Source organism: Columba livia, chromosome 4 (genome assembly GCF_036013475.1).
Source record: "Columba livia isolate bColLiv1 breed racing homer chromosome 4, bColLiv1.pat.W.v2, whole genome shotgun sequence".
NCBI lineage: Eukaryota > Metazoa > Chordata > Aves > Columbiformes > Columbidae > Columba > Columba livia.
The window spans coordinates 16315162-16334653 of NC_088605.1; the positions used below are offsets into that span (position 1 = coordinate 16315162).

Consider the following 19492-nt stretch of genomic DNA (forward strand, 5'->3'; position numbering starts at 1 on the left):
GTGTGTCTTTTTAGATAGAAATTGCAGTTTGAAAGTTACTATAACTTTAATTAGATGTTTCACCTTGATCTGCCTTCTCGTCCACAGAATACTTAAAGACCTTCTGAAGCTCTTCCGCTTGATTCCACTTACTAAGACCTCTGAATTCTGCAGCCTCCTTTTGTGAGCAATGCTGTGCAATTACTTTCTTCTTAATATCTTTCAGTTCTTCATAAGTAAAGTATTCCATCAACATTGGCTGAAAAACCTAAAGCAAAGCGGGGGGGGAAAAAGTCTGTTGCTGACAGAGGTAGTCACAGTGCTACACAGACCTACCAATACAGAATTTTCCTTTACAAATTCTCTCCAAGTAAAACATGTCAAACATTAAGTGAACCTAAACACAGGATGATGGAAGTTTTGAGCTCCAACCCTCTGCTTGCCAGTGGATCACTGCATAGTCTTAGACAAGCCGTTTAACTGTTTTCCCCAGCAGAAAAGGGAAGTGATTAAAGTTGCTTAAACGAGATAATTTATCGAGATACTCACATGGAACGTAAAGTGGCACAGAAGAAAAACATGAGGAAATATTTCTGTTGGACAGACTTCGGAAGATTTACTCTCCTCAGAAGATGCTTCCCAGTTTTTGGATACCCATAAATCATCAGACTGGCAGTACTAGTCTATGTGTCCAATATAGGTCAGAGGCTGTTTGGGAGTGTCAGTTTGAGTCATGAAGCACTGGTTTACAGGACTTCTCTTTTTCCTTTAAGTTCTGCTAGACATCCCCTTAAGTAACTACCTGCTGCAATCAAATCCCAGCCTCAGTGGACTTTCATCATCAATTTTTTAAAGGACCAGAATTTCACCATAATGTTTCAATATGCTCACTGTTTTGGAATGTGTCACTTTGAAGTCAGAGAACAGAACAATGATACCACAGCCCTGAATGCAAATTGGCAGAGTAACAGAGAACTGTGAAAAAACTGAACCTCTGAGCCCTTTGTCACTATTCAGTCATTCCAAACCCCAAGGAAGGTCAGCATAATACCTGAGGAAAATTTTTACCTACCTCCTCTTCCTCTTTCATATGAGGAAGGAAATCCCTGGTAAAGGCTTCCAATCTCTCCTTCAGTTGTTTCGCATAGTTTAGCTGTTCATATTCATTCTGAGAAGAAAGCAAAGATTTAACTATAACCTAATCTTGTCCATTCATTCAAGGATTGAACTGTTTTTCAGAGTAGAGCCCATTATGTCTTCCCCATGCATGCAGCATGTTTGCTCTACTTCATGGTAAGAATATGCTCACTTACAGTTCATGACAAGCTGACAGTTTGTACTAGCCTGTTACTAAGCAGAACGAAGTATTCCCTTCCTGCCCGATTCCAATTTATTTTGTTACCAGATATGAATTAACTTGTCTAATCACATTTTTACTTTGGCAGACTTCAGTCTTTGCTCCAATCTACAGTCTTACCAAAAGTTCAAGTAGTAACAGAATAAGTATTTGCATATTCTGCATAAGAATTGTTCTAGGATGCAGCAGTTCCACTTCATCTTTTAACTGCATACATTTCATATTACTTATTCTACAATTCTAGTTTCCAAATTACAAACAGAATTTATAGACAGACATGTTCTGTACATATGTACTCTGGAAACTGAAGAAACTCTTAAATAAAGATGTAACTGACTTTTAAATGCTAAAGGTAGACCAGCCTCATCTATCAATTTGTTAGCTTGTTCTCTGTGCCAGTAATAAGAAGTTGGTTCTGAAGTCTGCCCAATAATTGCAACATACTGGAGTTCCTCATAGGTCTTACAGTAAATGTTGTAAGTTTTTATTTTCCACCTTCTACAACATCAAGAAACCCTGGCTATTACAGAAAAAAAAAAAAGCTTAAGCCATCAGTTTAAATTAAAGTAACCACATGTAAAAAAAGTTAAACAGTTAACATATCTACAGAGAGCTACAGAAATCTGGTTTTCCACGCTTAAGTCAAGTAATAGAATAACACCAGCATCCTACCAGAGACGGCATAGCACAAAGCCAAGAGGGTTAAATTTCCCTTCTCCTTCACTTTGCCTCCTTTTACAAATCATTAATGGACAGAGCTTAAGACAAATTTTATTGTTTGATATACACAGGGAAAAAATTATTTGCAGGATACTCAAGTCAAAAACAGCCCTAGACAGTAAAATAGAATAAATCAACTGCATATTTAGTGTCTTTCTTACTGAAAATATGGACCATGTGTACTAGAAACATAACAAAGGATGTCAAATTATTACTAGAGATTATAGTTCTTAAGAGTACAGGACAGGGGAGTGGAGTTGGGTAACCCAGAGGAAAGACACAGCAGAAGTCAAATAGGATTCTACTGGAGAAGCAGTTAAGTCGTGAAAAAGCCAACTGGAGAAATAACATCTACAGTTTCTTAAGAACTGGAACACTAACAACACCACTGAGCAACAGATTACTGGAAGGAGTACATGACTCACTAACAAAATACAACAACGCTCTTTTTTTTAGTCGGGTAATCATCTCCATTTGTGACAACAATAAAATGCTATGCACCACAAAAAAAGACACTCAGGGTTTCCTAACAAACTAATAAAAAAACATTATGTCTGTAGTCAGAAACTGTTCTGACCAATTAGCAAAGCAGTCTTCATATTTGAAACTTTCATGCCACCTCTCCAAAATGCCTCCAATTATGCAGTGATGGACTCCTGCCACAAAATACAGCCCTGAAAAATAAATTTACTAGAAATTTTGTAACTGTGATGAATGGCAAAAAGAATTGGTGTTTCGACTGGAAAGTTTTCACTACTGTATCAAGAAACCAAAAATGTTTTTTCTTCTGCTTTAGTTTATTTGTAGAGTATCAAGAAAAGTTCAGGTAAACTAAAACATAATCCCAGCATACTTTCCGTAGGACACAAGTTCTTCTTATAGCCTACTTACCTTTACATTCTTTAACCCTTTCTCAAAGAGGCTAAGCATCTCTGAGAGTTTGTTGTCCGAGTGCACATTGTACACTGTCCGGCTACGTTGCTGAAGTAAACCAATGATACACTCATTTTCAATCTGTTCGTGCATTTTAAATTCCTTGAACGTGGCATAAAGAGATTGCAGAAGAGCCCGAAAATCATTATTGTTGGAGAAGTTGGTCTTGGAAAGCTGCAAGAAAGAAAAGCACATAAAAAAAAATCTATTAAAATCATGTCAAGGTCAAGTTAAATCATTAGAATGGGTATTAGTTCCAATTATCAACTGTTCCCATTACTTATAAGATAAAAGCTTAAAACCTTCAGTTTTATATGGAGAACTATCAAAAATAAAAACTGGATTTGCCATTTGAGCAACTCACTTCAAAGTCATCAAAAATTAGAGGAATTAATGCTTTTAATCTTCAGGTGCACCAGGTAAAAATCAGAGATTCAGGTGCATTGATAAAAATACACAAAGTAGTCTTCTGTTTGAATAGTAACTTTCCTGTAATTTTTCTAACGGTGCATTAAAATACAATTTAATACAACTTCTTCCAGAAGTGGGCAGAATTAATATTGTTCATACTAGACATTAACATTTATATAATATCCCTATTAATATGACTTTTTAAATTAACAGAATTTATAATTATTTTAACCTTCATGACTGGCCATTTGATTTTTGTTAACATAAACTGGCACAAATTGTATATAAAGCCCTCAAATTCGTTTTAAAACTTTCAAAATTCATTATGCACAGTCCTTTCACTTACAAGCTTGCTCTCACTGGTCATTAAAAGAGTAACTCATTCGCAGTGGAATTCTGTTAACTCCCCAAAGTAAGTTAGCAGAGTAGTTTTATTACAATGTTGTGTTTTGTGAATTACATTTAAGTAAACTAAGGGATTTAACTGCACAATTCTCTCATTTCCAGTTGTAACTATGTTACTGCATTTCCCATCACAGGCTCTGAAGAAAAAAAACAGTAGCTATAAATTTTAGAAATATTACAAAGAACTAATGATAACGACAGAAGTTTAACAAAGTGTAATATATGTAATAATGCGCATTGTAAAGAAAAGCGTGTTACATTTAACCACACAAATTCTGAAGGCAACTGCCTCATTCCACATGAATGAACAGAGCTTAATAAAACAGGAAAGTAGTATAAGAACTTTTTAAAGGAAGATCATCCTTGAGAGAACAATGCAGTTGTGGCATCAGCTTTAAGAAGCCAGTAAAGTCAAAATCATGTTTAAACAATATAAGCCAATCTTGTGAAACGCTGCGATAAACAAGAGTGGAGGGATATCCTGGCAGAACTCTGCGCAATCTCCCGGCCCGGCAGGGAACCGAAAGGCTCGGCCGCTTTCCCAGATCTACACGTTAGTCCGTTCCCAACAGGCCCCTGAGCCGACGCTCAGGGATGTGGTGTCCAGATGGAACGCTAAACCCCACCAAAGGAATACAAGCTATCCTAGCTGGTGGAAAAGGTTTCCAATGCACCAAGAACCAACAAATCAATACAGCACAAAGTTCCAGGCAACAAGGTGGTGCCATTTTTACATGTGTACAGTCACCATTAGCAACAATGTTTTGAAACCGCATTTTCCTTTGGTGAATGTAGTAAATTTTGGGGTTTTTTTTCCATTCTTATGTTTTATTCCACATGCAGCTTCAAGAATCGTAGCCTACAGCAGCATACAAGAGCAAGAATTCTACAAATAAAAACATTTAATTCAGAAAACAAGCCACTGGAACATTCAGAAGTGGTTTACCAAGATTCTGGAATGTAAGGGTTTTACTAGAAAAGGGAATCTGAGACATATGTTCATATATAAAACAACCATAGACTAGAGAGATCTAAAACTTCTATCATAATACAAAATAAAAACAAAAATTAAAAAAAAAAAAAAAAAAAGAAAAAAAAAGAAAACACAAAACCCAAACACAACACAAACACAAATGACAAATGTACTTATTCATTCTGACACTGCATTGCCACTTCCTGGCAAGCAGCAGCAATGCAACCAAAACACACTGGACGTCTGCCAAGTGCTTATGCAACTCCAAGCCAGCTGTGCATACGGTACATTACATGCTGTACATACAAGCAAAATCGCTGTTACTATGGAAAAACAAATTTACTTAGCCTCAGTGTAGATAGAAAACAGGGCAAAGTTTGAGGGTTTTTTTTGTTTTGCTGTTTTCTTCCCCCATACCTCCCAGTATCTTTTAGACCAACTACTGACCAGTCAGAAAAAAAAAATCACATTTGCGATGCCCTGTGTTAGGATTTGAGATGTGAAAAGCAGAAGTCTGAGCAAGCACGGGAGTTGGGTGCAGAAATATATCTTCAGAATTGCCTCCTCACCTCCAGTCATTTGTCATTCACACCTCAAGAACAGTGAAGTTCGGTTTCTAATGTAGCATTTCTCTTGATTGAGGACTGTCTCTGAATTGCTTATTCTATCCATAAGGATCTGCAATACCTGAAGTCAGCCCCCGAAGGCCCTTTTCCCCAAGAATCCTATTTGTTCCCACAAATGTTTGGCATTTTGGTTGATGTGAAAACATAAACAAGGCTGCTGAAGTGTGCAACAGGAAGGTTAGACAAAAATACTGTATTTTGCTGTTGAGTTTAAAAAGATTTTTTAAAATCTCCGAAAACTGGTTCTACTACAAATTACCATATCTCATCCTCATGACTCCAAGTCTTTTCAGGACTCAAAAACTTCTGTTGAACCTACCTATTATCATCCACAGATCTGGAATAAAGAAAGAATCCATTTGTGCAAGCAATTTAAGAACTCCTGCTACAAATGAATTGCTCTAGAAACCACTGTAACCAGGAACACTTGCATATTCACCCCTGCTACTGAGGTGTCCAGCAGATATCCAAGAGATTAGGAACTATGGAGAGGATATTGAAGTTTAACGACTGTACTTGAATCAGCAATCAGTGCATTAGAAAGGTCAGCCGAAGCTGAGAAAAACTGGCTTTTCAGAGGACAGGCAGCCTAGCAACAAAGTCACTTGGTCAGATCTCTAATTTCATTACCAGGACTGATGAAGTCCTATAACGAGGGATCAAGACTATTAACAGACAGCAGCTGTTCCACTTTTCACCAACTCTAAACAAGGAAAACTAGTGCAGAAGTTTAGCAGTGCAAAAAGAAAACCATCACTCCCAAAATTCAGATGGAGAATCCCAAAAGAACAGTAAGGGGGAAGAAATGGATTGCATTAAGAATATTTGCTGAATGTTCAAACATATAAAGCACAGCATGTGTATGATCCCTAAGTGGGCTTAAAACGCGCCACACTAAACCCATTATCACAGCCACAGGTGTTAGACATACCTGGGAGCTTTCTGGATTTTTGAAGACACTACGTTCAAACAACTGTAAGTTACAGCAGAACTGTTCTTATGTTTGGAACTCAAACTCTAATTGAGGAGTGGTACCACAAGAGGAATTGTCCTGGTGCCTCCTGAAGCCTCATGAAATCTAAGAATTATATGTAATCCAAACAGCCTGAGCAATGTGACAAACAGACACTAGTCAATTGCATTGCAAATTCTGTCAGAAACACTTTCAGAGACCTTCGGCTGATGCAGGCATACTCCAGAAGTAACCAGAAAGTGTTAAAGCCAGTATTAATTTTCTTTATTAAATCCTTATTAAAAATGCACACACACAACAGCACATCACCTTTATCTCTCGTAAACTGGGGAAGGCACATCAGTAACCCAAGGGCTGCTGTGGTGCCAGCAACGTAGTAAAGCACAAGGTCACAAAACGTACCCAATCTACTCCAAGTAACAACATGACAAGGAAATGGCCATGTTAACTTAAGACTGCTGTCCTCTTCTCATGCTTAACTGGTCAATTTAGGAGAGTTTGCAGTATATAGTACTTAAAATAAATACTGAAATAAAAATCAGAAATGTTGACTTTTCATCAGGGCTGAAAGCAATGTGTGAACTAGTATTAGGATTATTAAGAAGCAGAACTTGGAAGTTTTCTGCCACTGATTCAAGAACAGGTAATTCCATCCTTCCTTTGCAGGACAAAATAGTAACTCTGAATTAAGACACCACTTGAAGGACATAGTTTTTTAAATCTCAAATCACAATTAATGAATAGCTATGCTTGAAAAATCAGTGTAGCTCAGACAATCATATACCAGTTTTAGGTAAGTGCCCAACTCCACTGGACTAAAACAGAGCCATTAACATGGTCAAAACGAATGTACAGAGATAGAGCAAATAAACCTTCCTTACTGTAAGCTTATTATTTGATTTTTGTTCTTTGAGAACAAGGTTACAATACCAGCAAGATTAACAGTAATCGCTACTTATACAGTGCTTCATGTTCATGACACCCAACTGAAGGTAGTTCTACATTCAACTCTTGCATCTCCTTTGTGGCTTTAGCGCTTTCATTAAAAAAAAAAAAATGAAACTTTCTGTCAGATGAAGACAGATATTTCCATCCACTGCTGTGAATAAATAAGAAAGCTCAAGAGTGCTAATTTAATCACTGAAGAAAACACAGTACTTGGTTTCTGTAAGTGTTTCACATATGCGCCAATGTGGAAAAAAAGTCTTCTTAGAAGAAGAAAATTAATTTTCCAGAAACATTAGTTTACAATGAGTAAAGTGAAACAGCTATTTCCTAATATCTATGCCAAAAATATATTTAATGAGTGGAAAAGGTTTGCTTCTTCCTTAGAAGTGCCCAAGCATACTATTAGCTGGAAAGGAGAAAGTAGCCAACCAGAATAAAGAAAAAGTAAGCTGTTCTTATCAGACTAGCACAGCAAGAAGCAAAGTCCATGCTGCATGCTAACTTTCCCAGTTACAGCTTTCTATTCCCAACTACAAGCAGCAAAAATGTGAGGAAAGCAAACAGGAAAGGGAAAACTGATTTTTCCACTCTGTCCAGAAATAAACATTTAAAAAAAAAAAAAAAATCTTCCTTTTCATATATCATCACGAGTAAAATTTTTGATAGGTCATTTCTATATATTCTGCTTTCCATACACAGCCACTCTGCTCATTAAGACCTATACAAGCAGCTGATTACCACTGGAGGTGAAATAAAGACATAGTATTCCCGATGATCAATGCAGACTACATTTCCACCACTAGTTAACTCAGCAGATTCAAAAATCATTTAAAAAACAGTAATATACTTTTCATTATGGAGCTGGCAGATCACTTTGGTTAAGAAAAACATTTTTGAATAGAATAGCACCATTAAAAAAGCCGCATGACACTACTAGTCAGCTACAACTTTTCACTATTACATTTTTATGTATTACCACTTTGCCTTATGCAATAGCACTAAAGTTCGAAGGACAGGAACTTGCACTCTGCAAAGATATTATCTCAACTTTACGAGCATGAAAATGAAGGGATAAAAGGCCATAACAAGGTGTGCCTGTGTCAACACCAAGAGCATGTGGTTTCATGTTATACTTAATCTGCTGTAAATTGGGGGGTAGGGATGGAGGAGGAAACACCCAGAAGCAGCAGCTCTGCCCCTACCTCCAGCTGCACATTCTGACTCCTTCCCTGGGACATGTTCCAGCAATCATGCCCTCCTTGGCTTATCTTTATGTAGAGGTATTTGAGGTGAACAGTAAGAAAATTAGTTAAAGTACTTCACGCCCTACCTGTTCAGATGTATGAAGCCTTAAATCAGAGGACTAATACAGGTTTTATACCCTGAGTGCTTTTCTTGGCTGTTGGTCAACCTAAAATAACAGTAATTAGTAAAGCAGGCAAGCAGGACAGGATCTGGCAGAACTCAACAAAAAATCCAGAACTTTCAAATGCCCGTCTCTCTGTCTTCTCTATATAATCCTGTCCTCTATGTAATATCATCAGCTGTTTTGCAGCTTAACTAAAAAAAAATGAAGTAGCCTTTAAAACAAACAAGCAAACAAACAAACAACAAAACACAAATAAAAACACCACATCAATCAACCAACCAACACAATACTAATTCAAAGAGCACAGGCAGTAGGGCAGGTAAAATCTTGTTCTCTCTATATTTTGAAAGGCTAAGGTCAAGCTCACCAATGCCAAGCATAAGAGCACAGTGGAAGTGGAAAAAAAAAAATTGCTGTATTTTCATTTTTATTGGGGTCTTTCATATCACTCTCTTGCACTACATACACAGACAATTTTGTCTAATAAGCACCTGTATATCAGTTTTTTAATCATGAGGGGCTTTTCACAAAGAGACACAAATAACAACACAGAACTGACTGCACCAAGATTTTCAGTGATGCAATTGCTATGAGTGCCAGATCCCCTTGGGGACCAGAGCAGAATGTACCACAGGTAAAAATCAGCTGAGCCTTCTCCACTGTGTGGTTTCCACAAGTAATCTACCAGGGGTAAAGGGACACAGGCTGTCACCAGGTCTGCAGAGATGAACTCAACAAAACATTAAAGAAAAATCTAAGTAAGCACATGAAAGAAAAGGGCCTCAAATGAAAGCATGATGAACAGTTGGGTATCTGCCTCAGAGCATTTCTAGACACACTCTGAATGCCATAGAAGGCTTCTTTCCTGTCTTACCTCCTCAGGCAAATAGGCTCTTGCTAAGACCTGGCCTTTTGGCCTTCTGTCAGGACATATCTGAAGTCCCAAGAGTGAAATAACAGCAACCTCAAGGCCACTCCTCATGCTCCCACTGCATCAGCACACTAACTACAAACACAGCTAAAATGCCTTTGCCCCTCTGCAGCAGTCTCACCACAAATTTCCTAACACAGTCGAGGGTGGGAACTGGAAAAATTCACCACTCTGGCTTAATCCACCTTGGGCACTAACTGCAAAAGCTAATAAAAAGCCAAGTCTCTCAAAAACTACATCTTTAATGAATCAGTTAAAGCATATCCTAGGATAGCTGCATAAAACCTGTATGAACATGGATACACACTAACTACAGTCTCTGACTTTTTAGAGGGCATCACTTCTTTTTTTGTGCCACAGAGTAGGAAAGAAGAAACCGTTGTTGCTTAAAGCAGAGACGGGCAAAGGTGGGTTATTACTGCTCTCCAGAGCAGGCTGGAAGAGAGGACAAAAGATCAGAGCAACATGCAAAGGGTGAACAGGAAACTTTTTTCCTACAATTCGAGAGCTAAAATAGGTGCTAAGGAATTACCTGGGGACAAAAAAAAAACAAAAAAAAAACAAAAAAAAAAAAAAAAAAAAAAACAAACAAACAAACAAACAAAAAAAACCCACAACACCAAACTGTTGTGTCTGGCATAAGAAAATACCCTCAGGTTTTTCTTATAAAGGCAAAAAAAGAGAGACAAAACAGCAAAGCATCCAATAGGTAAGAAAAAAAAAATAATCAATGTTTTGCTAGACAAAAAAAAAAAAAAGAAAAGATGAGAAGGTTTAAGGCGGCAACAAGAACTAAAAGTGTCCTGAAAAGAGAAGCTAAATTGCTATGCACATCTGAAAAGCCTCACTTAAACTCCAAATACCGTTTTACCATTGTTGTCTCCCAATTCAGACCTCCTTTAGCACTTTACTTAAAATACATTTGCTTTAAAATGTAGATATTTAAAACACATTGTCACTTCCAGATTCACCTGCAAAATATTCTGCATGAAAAAATAATTTAAAGCTGTTACTTTCCAACAGGTTAGTTACTGAACCCAGTAGTTCCCAACAGGTAAGTTACTGAACTCCTGAGCATCCAGAAACTAAGGCAGAAAGACAACTGGTAGAGTCTCTGATGAAATAGTCAGAGGCATGGACAGTAAATTGCTCACCTACCTTTGGATGCTAATGAGTAGGTTTAATTTTCTTCCATCAAGAAGGAAGGAATTTCCTTCCATCTTCTGCCTGCAGTGATAGTGTAGCCCATAGTTTGCAGGCTTACTAACATTAAGCATCTTAAGTAGCTGTTTATTAATTCTAAACATAGTTAAAGGCAAGTGCTTAATGCTACAGATGTTAACTGGTAATAAGCAAATACTACGAATTTCTAAATCAACACATACGTTTGAAGCAGCAGTGGAAAATGAATGGCAGTGTACTAAAATACTGAAAAGGGATGTCAAAAGTAGAACAAAAGCTTTATCAACATTGTTGATTAGAAGCAGATACTTATCTTCATGGAACAGTCATTTTCTGTTCTCAAGGACGTCAAGCAAAAAATATTTGACTTTGAAACAGAAATTCAGGATGTTGATAACTTGTCTTATTTTTCAGATTTCAGTCCCCACTGCTGCCACAAAAAGTGTGATCATAATGTGGTCCCCTAATTCCCTGCCCAATGCTTTACAACATCAACTTAACTTAATTCAGGAGTATTTTTCACTCCTAAAATGGTTCACCTGCAATTTCCTTATTGCAAGAACATAACAAATTTAACACCCGAAAAAATTTGCTCTCTTCAACAGAGGCCAAAACTTGCGAGGAAGAGAAACAACTGAAGTGCAACACAAGTCTATTGAAATAAACACAAACATTAAAGAGAAATGCAAGTTATAAAAAGAAACCATTATTAGGAAACAAAGATAAGAACTTTTTAGATATATGGAAGTTCTGAAAAGAATCCTACAAAAAATAACCAAAAAACTTATCACTGTAGGCAAGTAGAACAGAACAGCATTTACACTTCAAACGAGGAGGACAGAGTACACAGAAAGGAAAAAAATATATATATACTTAGATAAAAGAAGAAAAGGGATACTTTAAGTCAACTGTTTAACAGGAAAGGCAGAGATGACAAGAGCAAAATTAAATGTCTTCTTTGCTCAAGTCTTCATAAGGAAGATAATTACAAAAATATTTATGGCGATTAATTTTTAAGGAGTCAGAAGTATAGGCTAGAAAAATACTAGTTAAATACTTATACAAGTTCAATGAATTCAAGTCAGCAAAACATGACAAAATTGATCCAAATTTCCTGGAAGAACCAGCCAAAGTAATTACTGAACCATGAAAAATAACTGCAGAGATCTTTTGTTGAAAGGTGAGACCACAGAAGACTGAAGTCAAGCAAACAGAAGGTCCTTAGATGTTTCTGATCAAACACCCAAAGGTTTCACAATAAAGCTATTAAAGAACTTGTTCACTTCTGAAACGGTGAGTCCTGTTCCCCTCTCCCATACTGTCAACCTGGTCCTGGAGCTTGTCTGACCTCTTAGTAAGCCGGTTTTACTGAATCACCTTTTGCTTCCCTGCACCAGATGAACCAGCTGCTCACCAAGGGGCCAGACAAGCACAGAGGCTATCATCAACAATTAACCCTTCCAGCCGCAGCTAGTGGTTACATCTACTCAGTCACAGTATGAAGTCTCACACTAGCTTCAAGAGGAAAAAAAAAAGACATAGGAACAAGTCACCAATCACCAATAAATGCATTACAGTGTCTAAAGCATGACTGTTTTTCCTATTCCTTTTCCTAAAGCTGCCTGAGTTCCTGGGTAATTCTATAACACAAAGCTTTGAAAATGCACTCTTCAGCTGCAGTAACTCCATAAGACAGCAGGAATTTGAAAACCCACAGTGGGTGTCTGGTCTCTGGGGAAGGCCCAGACAAAATTTAATTGCCGTGTGTCTCTAGACCAGAGCCTGCAATTTGAGCAGCCCTGATTTTGAAGCTAATGAAGTAACAATTGGCCAGCACAGATTTGTTTAGACAGAAGAATCTGATTTCCTTTCGACAAGATAACCAAACTACTTAGGAGGAAGATGATACATGCTGCAACTCATGATTTCTCAAAGGTTTTTGATACTGTTTTGCCTCACAGCAAACTAATACAGTCTATGGGAAATAGCAGGGTAGCTCAGGCACTTGCAAATAATTCTCAAAGCCATCGCCACCAATGTTACCAGACAAACCACAATGGAATTTTCAATACACAATCAGTTGAAATCTGTGCTTCCTCATGACAGATACAACACTTTCAGCCACAGCTGGCAAAGCTGGTAATACAGGAGTGGCACACTCGGAAGTGTAGGAAACACAAGATCACAATGTGACAACAGAAACAGTTGCTACTGGACACCAACATGTTGTCATGGACAAGTGCATAGTTTTACATACAGGATAGAAGTTTAACAGGAGCATACTTGCTTTGTGCTTCTTTCAGGACTGATACTTAAATTTCCTCCCATATTTTTTGTTAAAAAGAAAAAAATGCAGAGTTAACACATCCACAACACATCTGCTCTACTCAACACCAGCAGTGCCGCATTTTGCACAACAGATTTCAGGAAAACACAGGCATCATTAGGCTGAGGTTTCACAGTAGCTTAAGCCATTCTAGCTGCTGGCTGTCAGGGTTGCAACTGCCGCCTCGCACTGGCTTCAGTACTCATCTGACCAGTGCTTACTGGCAACACCGCATCAGCAGAAATACTACCCTGCCTCAGAAAAAAAAAACAACAACGTTCTCTGCCAGCCCAGAGCCTTTGTGAGTCACTTCGAGTGCTGATGGGAGCAAGAAAGGCACGCAGTCAGAACAGCGGCAGTCAGATAGCTTCAACCGTTACAGAACAGCGGCTCGGTCCTGACAAAAGCAACAAGTACACCGAGGTACAGAAACCATGACCCATATTGTGAGGTAGAAGGAATCGGTTTGCTTAGGCCAGAAAACAGATAACTAAGATGGAGGACATTGCTACAATTGGCGAATGGGCACAAGACCTTCCTGAAAACGAAGAACGGTTCACTAGAGATAGGAAAACAGAATCTGCTCTATTTGTGGCAAAGATGACGTCAGGCATTAGGAAAAGCATTTTCGCTATCAGGACTGCTGTAGCACTGCACTACCTACAGGGGGGACATCCTCCTAGGGCTTGAAGAATCCACTTATCATCAGAGCAGGCAACAGACGTGATAACTTTGTGGGTTTCCTTACAAAACAGAATTTTAGTTATTCTCCTTATCCAAGTCCAGGGCACTGCGTACAACACATGTGAAAATGCCATTTAAAACTGCAGCAAAAGTATGGTGAGATCTCTGCTAGCAACAGCTAAAAAAGGACGATAACTTTCCTAATGCATCAAACATCTTAAATGTCTGATTCACCGTCCTGTCTCGCATCAAGTCCCAGAAGAACAAAGTAAACCGTGTCGCTCTGTCCTAAAGGAAGTACCTAAGTACTTTAGCCATCAGTAACATTACCGCTTTTCCCCTGAAAAGCAAAGCAGGGATGCACACATTTCACCCCACTAACATTTGCTGCAATTTACTAAATTCAGCTGCTAAGAGACATCAACTATATTACAGTGTACAGGGAACATGAGGAACAACAAGTAAAAGGTAATTCACAAAATTAAAGACCCCTCAAGGCCAAATTAAATTTATAAAGAGCATGGCTTGACAGATCATAATTGCCATATAAGCAGAACTACAGTTGTCTAGTTACAGCATCTCAGTCACACAAGAACTCAAACACAGTTCAGGTAATTTTTTCTGATGCAAAGGTCATAGGCCAGGCCAAGTTCTGAAGCAGGGTTGAAGGACGCAAGACTGAATACATTTTTAAAAGTGCCATTCAGTCTTGCTTGCACTTCTTCAAAAGAAAAAGGAAGCAAGAAAACTCTGCTATACTTTTTTTTTTTTTTTAAATGAGAGATTATGTTCACTGCAAACTGTGTAGTTTTTATCAAATTTGCTAAGATTTAGAAAAAACAACCATTCCTCCCCAGGCAGTTTTATCAAGTCATGGTAAACGTGGTCAAAACTTTGTGGGAGACTCAATAAGAGTGACAGACATGCCTCTCTAGGAACAAAACCCAAATGACTACAATATCTGCAGGTTCAAACAAAAACTGTTCAGCTGCTGTCAACAATATGCTAATATTGCTGCTGGGGGCCAGGGGGGAAAAAAGTCCCAGGTGTTTGCTTTGCATTATGTAAAATCCACTCTGTTAAAATATTACAAGTTTTCATGCCACCACAGATTAAAGTTAACTGCAAACGCACTTGCAGATAAAAGGCAAAGTGAAATTACACAAGGTCTTACCTTCTTCCCCCCAGACCTTGTGCTCAGCCTGTTCAGTTAGCTTACCCAACAAAACACAACTCACATTTTCTTTACTCGATTAGCAAACTGAAGAGGCTCACATGAAGGATCTGGTCAGCGCCAGGGCAGCACAAGGTGGCATGAGGCTAACAGGGGAAGGAAGAGAGAACTCCCTCACCCTGTTGGCAACACTAAGCTATTATACTGTCTCCCATGTAACTTCACTCTCCTTTTAAGTGTCTGTTAGCCAATCTGGTTCTCCAAACAGCCATTTATGCACAGAGATGGGTGGCATTACTTCTTTCAACAGGAGTACTGGCTTTAAATATTTGCCTGAAACCCTTCCCTTACACTCAGGGCTGCTGCAGCAAAGTTTGCCTTTCAGGTGACACATCAGCCTCGATTACTAACTACACATGCAAGAATAAGAACTAGTTTTGTCTACGAGTAAAATTATATATACTTAAAATAAAAAACCTACCTAGGGCATCTTTAAGCCACTCACCAATTAAACGTTGCGCACAAACCCGCGCACACAGCCGCTCACGGGTTGTTAGCGAACACCACGCACAGCACCGCTGTCTTGCCTAGCACCGCTAAATTATAAAAACCCGAGGGTGCTCTCTCCCTGCCTGCCCCCGCTCCGCGGCCCACGGGTGCCCACTCCCAGCGCCGTGACGGGGGCGGCTGTTCCGCCGCGGCCGCCCCGGCGCCCACTCCCCGACCCCGGGGCAGCAAGTCCGGGGGGTGAGCGCCAGGGACCCGTTGCCCCCAGCCTGGCGGGAAGGCGCGGCTGCTCCAGGCTGAGGGGCGCGGGACGCGCCGCCCGGCGGAGCCCCGGCCTGAAGGGGCCGAGCGGGGTGCGGTGGGAAAGGCGGCCCCGCAGCCCCGCGGCGGGAAGGGCCGGGGAGCCCCGCAGCAGCGCTGAGAAGTTGCCGCCGGGGCGGCGGAGCGCTGTCAACTGCGCACTGCCGAAATCCTCCCTCCCGCCCCAGGGGAGCGGGGCAGAGGCCGCCCTCATGCGTTACCTTGTCGCAGTAAAGCCCCACAAGCTGCTTCATCCGCCAGTGCGGGGCCGAGAACACATCCACCTCCTCGGGGAAGGGAGCCATGTTCTCCCCATAGAGCCGCGGCGCTAACGCCGGCGGTAACATCCGCCCCGCGCATGCGCGGCCCGCCGCGGAGAGCGCCCCGCCGGCGCCACGTGACCACGGCCGCCTCGCGAGTGCCGCCGCCCGGCCCGCTGCCCTGCGCATGCGCATTTCGCTCCGCGCCTTCCCGGGGCGGCGGGCCCGACGGCGGCCTGAGGGCGGGCGGGTTCCTCAGCGGCGGGGGCGCGGGCTGGCTCGCCCCGGCCCTCGGCAGCGTGGCTGCTCCGCGGTTGTGTGCGGCGAGCAGCGCTCAGAGGCCAGGCCTGCAAAGTGCGGCGGGGAGGAGGCTGAGCGGGGCCGCGGGAGGGGCTGCGGGCTCAGGCGCGCTCCCGGGTGCGCTCCGGGCACGGCCGCTGTCCCTGGGGAGCGGTTCGCCGTGCCCAGCAGGTAGCCTGGCACGCTGGAGCACAGCAGCTTTTATGCCTTCAGTTAAGTAGGGAGGAATTAGAAGTGGCATTTTGCATTTGCATGAAGTAAAGGAAACTCGCTTCACCCAAATAAAACTGAGGAGATGACAAGGTGTGAGGAGGAGAGTCTGCAGCGAACTGGTGTTCATGAGGGAAGGTGGCGGTGGGTCCCAGACTGGGCTGCGGTGGGGGATCTGTGCCCGGCTTCGTGCAGTGTTCGTGCCAGACAAAGTGGAATGCTGCTTTGTTCAGCGTCCGAGACAAAAGGAGCAGGAACACCGGCCTTTGACACACATCTGCCCATGCAACATTTCAAAAAACAAAAGTAGGAACATGCATCAGAACTGAGCTTACACATCGATTTGACAAGACATGTAACTGTCAGCCAACATGGCAGCAACGTGTAGTAAAACCCTTGACCAGCATGGAAACGTGTATTGACTGTCCCAAAAATGCATTGTCAGACAATAAACGCAGCAGACCTTTCTGACCAAAAAATATTACTGTACAAAATATAAGTTGCAGATATTAAAAAAATTAAAAGCTAAGTATTGGTAAACAGACTGAAATATTTTGATCAAAGGCACACATACATTTTTAGTCCAGTATTTCTCAATGTACTGCGAAATAAAAGTGTGAAATTATTGCTGGTGAAAGTAGTATCGTAGGATCATAGAATGGCTGAGGTTGGAAGGGACCTTAGAGATCATCCAGTCCCAACCCCCCTGCCATGTGAATTGAGAAGGAGAGGTCACATGGTGAGTGTTATCTACATCACACTGCACACAATAATCTCTTTATCTCTTTATCTAAGGAAATGAGGCTTAAGGAATTGTAGTATTGGGTGTTTCCCTTCATCCTTTCCACCTCCAAAGACTTATGAACATGCTGGCCTGCTTAATCGTATTTGCAAATATGTATGAATCTGGGAAGGGTAAATACAAACAACTTTGAGAAGACAAAAAAAATAAGCAGTTACACATGAGGGAACAGGAAGGTAAAGTACAGGTGTTGTGCAGCTGGCCAGCCAGCACCTGGCTGCATTTACTGCTTGGCCAGTAACCACAGCTCTGGCTTTAGGCTTGTGCATTTCTTGCATGTATCATAACATACAGGAGAAAGCACCTGATAATCGGACTAAAATATTGAATTTTTCATTGACAAGTCTAAGGGGAGACTTGGTCACTTCTAGCAGAATTTATACAGAACATTTCTGAGGGTACATTTTTCATTAATGTACCAGAAAAAGGCATCATGAGATCCGACGAGTGGAAGCTAAAGGCAGACGGCTTCGGGCCGGATCAAGGGTTTGAGTCTCAAGGCTACCAAACCATTGGAACAATTTGCCTGAAGGTGTGTGAGTTTACCCATCACATGAAGTATTTAAATTAAAACTAAGAACATAAATTAAAAATGTCTGTGCTGAGTCAGGGGCACCTCTGGCCCAGTGTTGCGTTTCCAGAAGTGGCCAGTGAAGAAAGGGAGGTCGATAGGGAATGAGATGGGGATCCGAGCAGTTGTTGGACTCATTTCCATTCCCCCTGGGATGTTATAACACGTTTTCTCTCTTTTTGGAGAACACCACTGAGCCCTATCCACATATTCTTCCCAAAGTTGATGAGTCCTGACCTGATATGTCCTTGGAGAAAAGTCGTTCCAAAATACGGTATCCATCTTTATGTCTTTTTAACTTATACTATTTATTTTAAGCAGAGGTTTTAGTCTGTGACTGAATCAGTGACAATTTCTGCCCTGTTCTGTATAGTAGATCGTATCAGGGATGCCTCTGGTTTCTGTTAGCCCTGAAATTATTGAACAAAATTTGGTTGTAGCAAAGTTGATAATAATTTTAAAAAAATCATTGTCTTCCATGGATTATTGCACTCTCTAATCCTGAACCCAAAGCAGTGACTTGAAATTGTTTGATTAACATGGTGGTGCCCTGTCGGCATGGCCATGTTTCAGAGGGGTTAGGAAGAAAAATTGAGAGAAAAAGTATCAAAGTAACTGAGGTACAGCATTTGCTGTGCCTCCACCATACCAAGAGCAATACTGCACACCCATTTCTGGGTAAATCTGTCTTTCCTGAAGAGTCTGCTGCAAGTAACAAACCAACTGGTTATCTTTCTATCACATTTACAGGAGAAATCCATCATCAGCAATTTACTCGATGATTAACAAGGTTTTGCCTTCAGCAAAATCCATCAGCTGAGTACCAGTGCTTCAATGTAAGCATGACACTGTATAACTAAGTATATAAATAATAAAGGTGTATCTATTCACTGAGGCATGGAGACTGTTAAACAGAAAAAGAACCAACATGTTTCTTAGAAATGTGGGTCCACAGCCAAATTACTCTAAGGTTGAATTATTTTCTTTTTAAGTAGTGTAGCTGTATTTGCAGCAGTGTACAACACAGAATATTTACACTGAAGATTAGATTAATTGATGCTGTTTGATGATCTAACAAAGTGCTTAGGAAAAACAAGCTGGAGGGAGAATAAGAGTAAACAGAAGTTGAAGAAACTTCTTCAGTCCACAGGAAATATGTCTTAATCCTTTTGGTTTTCATCATGATTGATTCCTGCTTGCAAGGCAATTTTGTTTGTGAAGATGACTTTAAAATACGTATTATCACACCAAAATGTCACTGTCAGTATCCAGAGGAGCAGTGGAAAAAGAGCTGACTAGTGTTACCTTATGTGTGACAAAAGATCACCTGAGTATTTGGGTGTTATGCAATCATTGCTTTACCTGCATATTTCAAATATTTTTGTTCTTGATATGTTTTTCAGCATTCTTTCAGCCATTAGAGAAATATGTGCAAAATGTATATCCGTTTAAAACCGAAAATAAACTGTTTAAAACATGGTGCTTGCAAGGACTTGTGATGTTTTAGGGAGGTGTACAATGGCAATGGCTATTAAGTAAACCTAAGGCATC

At 40.5% G+C, this 19492-nt stretch overlaps 1 protein-coding gene across 2 annotated transcripts in view; it reads right to left on the reverse strand.

The window, feature by feature from the left end:
* The window catches only part of FBXL5 (F-box and leucine rich repeat protein 5), a 35876-nt gene extending 19668 nt beyond the window's left edge, over positions 1-16208 (reverse strand). For both annotated transcript variants that reach the window (XM_065060575.1, XM_065060574.1), the window contains exons 1-4: positions 16020-16208; positions 2948-3163; positions 1052-1147; positions 64-247 (exon numbers count right to left, since the gene is read on the reverse strand). In XM_065060575.1, coding sequence (XP_064916647.1) covers positions 64-247; positions 1052-1147; positions 2948-3163; positions 16020-16145 — 622 coding nt within the window. In that variant the 5' untranslated portion in view covers positions 16146-16208. The remainder of the gene's footprint in view (positions 1-63; positions 248-1051; positions 1148-2947; positions 3164-16019) is intronic.
* Between the last annotated feature and the right edge of the window lie 3284 nt (positions 16209-19492).